Source organism: Marmota marmota, unplaced genomic scaffold (genome assembly GCF_001458135.2).
Source record: "Marmota marmota marmota unplaced genomic scaffold, marMar, whole genome shotgun sequence".
Taxonomy (NCBI): Eukaryota; Metazoa; Chordata; class Mammalia; order Rodentia; family Sciuridae; genus Marmota; species Marmota marmota.
Window position 1 is genome coordinate 544,570 of NW_025999871.1, and position 7,848 is coordinate 552,417.

The 7,848-nt window shown below is 39.7% G+C and overlaps 1 protein-coding gene across 1 annotated transcript in view; it reads left to right on the forward strand.

The window, feature by feature from the left end:
* Positions 1-7,848, forward strand: part of Gfpt2 (glutamine-fructose-6-phosphate transaminase 2) — a 48,828-nt gene that overhangs the window by 23,418 nt on the left and 17,562 nt on the right. The window contains exons 5-8 of the mRNA XM_015506427.2: positions 288-346; positions 1,109-1,243; positions 3,814-3,875; positions 7,654-7,733. Of these exons, the coding sequence (XP_015361913.1) occupies positions 288-346; positions 1,109-1,243; positions 3,814-3,875; positions 7,654-7,733 (336 nt within the window). The remainder of the gene's footprint in view (positions 1-287; positions 347-1,108; positions 1,244-3,813; positions 3,876-7,653; positions 7,734-7,848) is intronic.

The window sequence follows — 7,848 nt, forward strand, 5'->3', positions numbered from 1 at the left end:
TGAAGGGTTAATCATCCCTCGATCGACATAAATAGCAAAGCCTATTTGATAATATTGTAGACCACAAGGAAGAGCTCTGTGCGTGCGTGAGGGCAGGTTGGTGGATGCTTGCTACTGAAAGATAAATGTGCATTTCCTCAGGTTTGAATTGTAGTTATCATAGACATCAATTCTAATTACAATAAAAAGAAGTTTACTTAACACAAATCTTTGTAGGAACACAGTTTGCATCTTACTTGAACTTCACTTCTTATTAACACTTCTGCCTTCATTAAACTTTCTTTCAGAATTTGTTGTCATCCATAATGGGATCATCACAAATTACAAAGATCTGAGAAAATTTCTGGTAAGATACATTCCCCATGTAACATCTTCCCCTCAGAAAATTTTTAACCAGTATGTTTTCCTCTAAAAACATAGTTAGGGGCTGAGAATGTAGCTGTTTGATCTCTAGAACCACCACAAAAATTAATTAATTAAATGCTGTAGATTTATTAAACATTGTGGCTGAGCTCTAAAACTTATATGGATTGTGTAAAACCCACTCTCAGCCACATTAAGTGTGAACCTCAGCCCCAGCTGAGCCACCATGCCAAGAATCTTGTTTGGGGACATACCAGGGCTTTAGAATTTATCTCAAGGACCACTGTCGATTCACAGAATCAAAAAAACAAAAAACAAAAAACAAAAAACAAAAAAACCCCCAGGATTAGGGGTTTTATTAAAATAGTTGTGCCATGTAACACATTGAGTCATACACCAAATGGAATGCAGGGTGGGGAGTAAGACAGTGAGGATCCCCAGTGTGAAAAGGTTGTGGTGGTAGTTGGGATGTGGGTGGATTTGACTCAACATATTTTATCATTTCGACTGCCGTTATTTTGCAATGTCTAGATTAACAGCAAGGACAAACTCCTAAGGAGGGATGATCTCAGGGAATACTAGGATGACTCAGAGGTGTTTGTGCGATTCTGGCAAACATTTTTTGTCTCTTTCCAGTTTTCCTTGTTCTCAACTTAAGTCAAATCATAAGGGGCTAGAGGGAGTTGTCCAGGCCAGTTGTGCAATGACCATTATCTGTCACCCCATGTCCAACCTCCTATTCCAGGAAAGCAAAGGCTATGAGTTTGAGTCAGAAACAGATACCGAGACCATCGCCAAACTGATTAAGTATATATTTGACAACAGAGAAACTGAGGACATTACATTTTCAACACTGGTTGAGAGAGTCATTCAACAGTTGGTGAGTTAGTTTCATCTGTCAAAATTATACCTTCATTTTTGTAAGCACTTACTAGGCAAATTTACACAAAGTACTCAGGATGAAGGATGGGTCATCTAGAGTGTCTGAACATAAGAGGTTACATCCTTGTAGAATTGGGAATTCTATCGTTTGGGTGGTAAACACCAAATAGAAAGTGCCTGGCTTCATGTTAACACCTCAGAGTTGCTGACTGGTTTTAGAGTCGATGGCTATGTACAGTCTCAATTGCACATGTGATCCTGGCATCTCCATGCTGTCATCTTTTCAGTTGAGTTTGTGCACTGTTAGTTACATACATGAGATGGATTTAACAATGGTGGAGACTTAGAATTGTAGTCTGGGCCTCCTGATTGGTAAAGCAATTTTTGGTCACAGGGGAGACATGCCCACATTTACTTATGAAATGGAGAAGGAAGGAAGGGAAGGAGAAAGGAAGAAATAGGGCCTACAGATGCAGATTTCTGATGTTTGATTATAGATGGGTGCAAACAAATGACTCAGGGACAGGAGAGGGTTGCAGTTGTGGGAGAAGATTGTGTTTTTATGATAAATATCAGAACACATCTACTTCTACATGCTGAAGAGAATGGCCCAGGGGAGGGAGCAAGAGAAATCAGTGATGTCCCAAAGGACTATACTGAGAGAGCAAAGTCCCCCACAAAGAGATCAAACTCTGGGGGATTGTGCAAGGGGAAGTCCCTCCTTGGAGGATGAGGTAGAGTAGATGCAAGCCCATGTGGGATGGTAGGAGGAGAAGAAGAAGAGGATCAGATATTCCAGAGCCAATCCTCCAAGGTGTCACTGCCATCTAATAGCTCCTCCAATGTAGTGGCAGCCTGGAGATAATGTGCAGGGACCAGAATCCAGGACATCCTGGATTGGAGGCTGTCCCAGGACCCACCCCCCAGATACCAAAATCCACACATGCCCAAGTCCCTGATAACCTACACACATCCTCCTATATATTTTAAATCATCTTTAGATGACTTGTAATATCTAATACAATGTAATTACTGTGTAAATAGTTGTTATATTGTATAGTTTATGAAATAATGACAAGACAAAAAAAAAGTCTGTGCATGTTCAGTACATATGCAACCATTATAGGCCTAAGTATATAGTAATACACGTGATGACAAAATACCATTTTTTAGCAGTTAGTTGGATCTGCAAATGCAAAATCCACAGAAATGGAGGATGTACAGCAACCAATTTGTTATTGCAGCACAGTATTCCTTCTTTTCTATTTGTAATTTTAAATTTTAGAAATGCATTCCCCATAATGGCACTATTAAACCTGTAGCTTTTCTTTCCTGAAGTAACAAAAGGCTCTTTTTGGTTTAAAAAAAAAAAAAGTTGGATTTCTGTTTAGTACTTTATTGTTGACAAAAGCAGCAGGAAAAATGTGAGGCCACTTTGGGTCTGCCTGAAACCCCTTCATTTTGGGCAGTTTTAAAGACCTTTGAGGCCTGGGGACATGGACCTTGGGTCCCCTGGTTGGATGTTTGAGTCAGAAAACTATACAGAGCATGCTGGCTGCACAGGGCCTTGGGTCTGCCCAGGGTTCCAAAATTTGGGGGATTTCACGTGGAAATTTGGATTTATAGCTGGTTATACATAACTGAGGTCTACCAGGGTCATGTTAAACTGCCACAGGAGGGTCAGAATGCAGGGGAGAATTTTGCATCAGAAATTTAAGAAAGAGCTTTACAGAATAATGAGTTAGAAGAGCTAGATTCTAGTTCTGACTTTGCACAAACTCATTACGTTGAAGCACAGAGGGCAAATGACAGTCATAGCCTAGAAATAATGCCAACAGTCTTCTCTTGGATTCTATAGAGCCCAGGCACTGTTCTAAGCACTTACAATGCATTAGTTTATATTCACAAAGGTATAAAAGATAGGACTATTTTTTTCTTGGTTTCAGATCAGGAAAAATGAGAGGCACAGTGGCTGAAGTTCTTGCCCAATTAAGAGATGGAACTAAAATTTGAATTAATAAAAAACTATAAGATATGGGAACTATAATGCAAATAATGATTGTATAAATATGTACAATAAATTCTATAGTAATGTGTAAAAAAATAAACAAAAAAATTTTTAAAATTGAACCAGGCTCTAAATGCAGTCCTGGAATAGCCTCTTTAATATCACAGCTTCTCCCTGAATGGATCCCATCCTGAGGCTCAGTGCAGGGCACCCTGGCCCCGGTTCTTATTTCCTGTGGTTCTAACTACACCAGTTCCCTCAGCTTATCCCAAAGAGGCAGCCCTGATGGGGGTTCTTTATGGGCCTTGGCAGGAAGGTGTGGTTTATGTTGCTCACATGAAATTCACAAGTTCCAGTCTTTGGTACTTCAGCCTAGTACTCTCCTTTTGACTTTTTCTCATGACCTTATCCTGCACAAGCTGTCTCTGCATTTAGCTTCCAAATGACCCCAGGACTACATACTAAGAGGGACCAAGGGAGGACTTGCCTGGGGCAATGGGCTGCAATAGCTTGACTAGCAAGAGTGATTTGCCCTTCATCCTTTTTTGATGTGTTTTCAGGAAGGTGCTTTTGCTTTGGTTTTCAAGAGTATCCACTACCCAGGAGAAGCTGTTGCTACAAGGTGAGGCAAAACACATTGACATTTCCAATAACAAATAAATAAATTAGATAAAATTACTTATCTTGAGGTATAATGGAGGGATAGGGCCTCTGGAAAACTGGAAGGGCTTAATGGACAGCTAACTGTGTCTTAGCTCCAGAGACTGCATCCCACTGTCTCTGTGGCATGTGGCACCGGGGCTCCAAAGGTTTTAGAAAGGGAAATCAGATATTTGGATTGTTAGGTGGAATTTCCAGATTTTTAGAAGTTGACAACAAATTCAAATAAAAATAAAACTGTATGGAGGGGACAGAACCTGGTTTTATGGTACTTGAGGTCTATACATTTGGGGGACCCCATGTAAATAAAAGCTTGCAAAATTATGAACATGAAACTAGGAATCACAGTAAACATTGATTTGTATCCAGTACTGAAAAGTCCTTGTAGGTCCAGAGTTCATGCCTCATCACCTTCATGGAAGGGCATCTCAGGAATCAGCCCAGAGGGCCTGGTTCAGCCCACATGTACACATGAACCTCTATTATAGTCACCATTCCCCATAGTTCCCAGTGCTGCTTGGATTCAAAGAAACAGATGATGTATATTTTATATATATATATATATATATATATATATATATATATATATATATATNTATATATATATATATATATATTCAGATAGATTGATCATCCATCCAACCATTCAGCTATACTTATTGAGCACTTACAATGTGCTGGTTTGTGGGGACTTGGTGACTTTCAACCTGGTCTCTGCCCTTAAGGATTAGACAGTTGTGCAGAAAGACAAAGAAAAGCAGAAGGTAGTGATGCTCTGTTATTAGGATTAGAAGTACCTGTGCACCAGGGACCTGAGGTGAACAGGTGTCATCCTGAGGAAGGCAGGCAGCAGGAGCATCTTCCCCCTTCCCCAGGAGAGGCACCAGCATGGAAAAAGACAAGAGGCCCAGAGACAGTGTAGCACTTGAGTATCCCATTTTGGCCAGGATACTGGTAGGGTAGAGGGGGTCACTGAGACTTCCAGTCTCAATGTGTGCTTACTGACACCTGCTGTGGGCCACACATGGAACAGCAGGGAGCAAGGTAACACAGACTCAACCCTTACATTTTGGTGGAGAATTAAGCTGTGGACAGAGGACTTGACTCTAAAGGGCCTCAATGTCATACAGGCTGTGGATTTTGTTCTGATGTCATGGGGGAGTCGTTGAGAGTGTACTTGTGTCCCTGAGAGACCATGGCAGAGAGGGTGAGGCTGTCATTCAAAGACTGTCCTAGTATCCAGGCAGAAAATGATAAGAATTTATCATCATTTTATTTTTTTCTAGGACCGGGACTTGTTTACCATTTGGAATACAATTCCTTCAAATCATAGAATCATAAAATACCAGTTGCTTCTTATTAAATTTAGAAGCTTCTATTTAAAATTTGATTATATCTGATATTACTATCTCAAATAAATGTAGAAGAAGGCAGTGTGAGGAAACAATAAAGCTTTATTTTTCTAAATTGCCTATGACTGATGGCTCTGTAACCTCCAGGACAATTTTTGGAATATCCTGGGAGAATTCTATGTCTTGAAGTCTTGAGAAATCATAGAGCTCAATCTACAACAATAAGATTTTGGGGAGCCATTTGCCAAGAAAATTAGATAACCACATATTTTCTCACTGGCAATATTAGAAAGACAATCTAAGCTAGGTCCCCACTGGACCCAGAACTTTGGCTCTGATTTGCTTTAGACATAGTAAAAGATTGTCTGAAGTATTCAAGGTGCTCACAGTATCTTTTTTCCAAGCTGTGAACTCTGTGCTCCACCTTGAGAAGTTAGAAGAGAGGTCCAAACAGATCAATACTACCAGAAAATAAGATCTATTATTGCTGAAGAAATAGTAATATTAGATCAGGTTAACAGATCAGATGACATATGTGGACTGGATTCAGGCTAATGAACAAGTAGATCATTGATATACATTAGCAAGAATTGGTTGAGATAAAATTTTATAACATTATTGAATTAATATGTTTGAGATAGCTCTCAAATGGGCTTACTAAAACATTGTTTTCTTCTTCTTAATGTATTAGTTAACATGTAGGGGAAGAAAGGCACACATCCCTTAGTAACTATAGTCATTCCCCCTTACCTGAGGTTTTGTTTTCTAAAGTTTGAGTTACCTGTAAACACCCAGTGTCCAAAATATCCAGTAGAAAATTCCAGATATAAATCAAATAAATTTTAAATTGTTATAATTGTTCTATTTTATTATTAGTTGTTTTTAGTCTCTTACTGTGCCTAACTTACAAATTAAACTTTATCATAAGTATGTATGTATAGGGAAAATATTGTATATATAAGATTCAAAACTATCCACCGTCTCAGGTATTCTCTTGGAGGTCTTAGAATGTACCCCCCATGGAAAAGGGGGATCACTAAATTGGAATTTTATCTGCCTGGGTTCTGACAGAATTAAAGGTCTAGAATGTGTGAGTTACAAATGTGTTCTGTATATCTGTTATTTCTCTGTATATCCAATGTATATTTGATTTGCATGCTGCAATTTATAAGAATGGGCAAAGAATTAGGTTTTGAAGGCAAGATGCCATTAAAATCATGGAATACCTTAAATGCATTCCCCAATACAAGTTCTGATCCAGAAAGAAATATTATAAAGTGCTTCACTGAAAATTCCTTTCTGAGATATTCAGAGAGCCAGGTACTGGTGGCTGAGACAGGGTCCCTGGGAAAGGAGACCTGAGTTAGGGGACCTTCATCCTGGTCACCTATAGGAATTACCCCAAGATTCTACCTTGTGAAAATCACTGTCCTCCTTTATAATGAAGTATACTTTTTATAAGTTGATGATTCTAAACTTCATCTAGGAGGTATCACTCAGACAGAGCCAAAACCACCCTGAAAATTGCCTTAATAGCCCACAAAGTAAAGTAAAATCTTCCCTTGGTATCTACTGGGTCCCTAGAACCAATCCCCCTACAGATAACAAAATTCTCAGAAACTCAAGTTCCTTCTATGAAATGACATAGTATTTGTGTAGAATCTACCCACATCCTCCCATATACTTTAAATCATCTCTAGTTTACTTATAACATTGAGCATAATGTAAATACTCTATAAATAGTGGTGATGCTGTTTTGTTTGGGAAATAATGACCAAAAAAAGTCTGTATGGGTTCAATACAAAGGCAGGTTTGTTTGTTTTTTTCTGAATATTTTCAATCTGCAGTTGGTTGAATCCATAGAAGCCAACTCTATACACAAAAGTCACTCCTTGGGTGTCCATGAAAGCCAGAGAACAATTGAGCTTGGAGAAAGGGAGAAACAAACAGGGAGATCATGGTCACCCAGGGTTCCTACTCCAAGCGTTTGCAGCAAATGAAGCCTGCTTAGAGGACCAAAGTGCTCCTGCATGCCACAAGTGTTCACTCTGATATGACCTAACCCACCCAGGCTTAGCACATGTGGAGATGCAGTGAATTGGAGGAGTCCAGGTTCTGTGAGGATGGGGGTAGGATGTGTTACCAAGCTATTGGGCAAGTAGGTGATGCTGTGTTAGTAAGCTGGGACCCACTTGCTAACCTGCTCATCCCTGCTCCAAATCATGAGAACATGTTCCTGTGGTCAAGGCATCCATTCTAAGGGACCTGTACACAATTTCTGCTCCAGAGAAAGGGCTAGATTTGGGAATCCTACTTCAGATGTAAAGAAGACACCTAGCCTGGGGTGTCCAGGGTGATAGGTAACTTGATGCTTTCTTCTCCCTCCAGGAGAGGCAGCCCACTGCTCATTGGAGTGCGGAGCAAATACAAACTCTCCACAGAACAGATCCCCATCTTATACAGGACATGTAAGTTTCCTGAAGAAGACTTGAACCATGTAGCTACTTAACAGTGTCTTGGGACTCAGCATCTATTCTACGGGGGTCAGCTCTCTTCCAAAAAAAAAAAAAAAAAAAAAAAAAA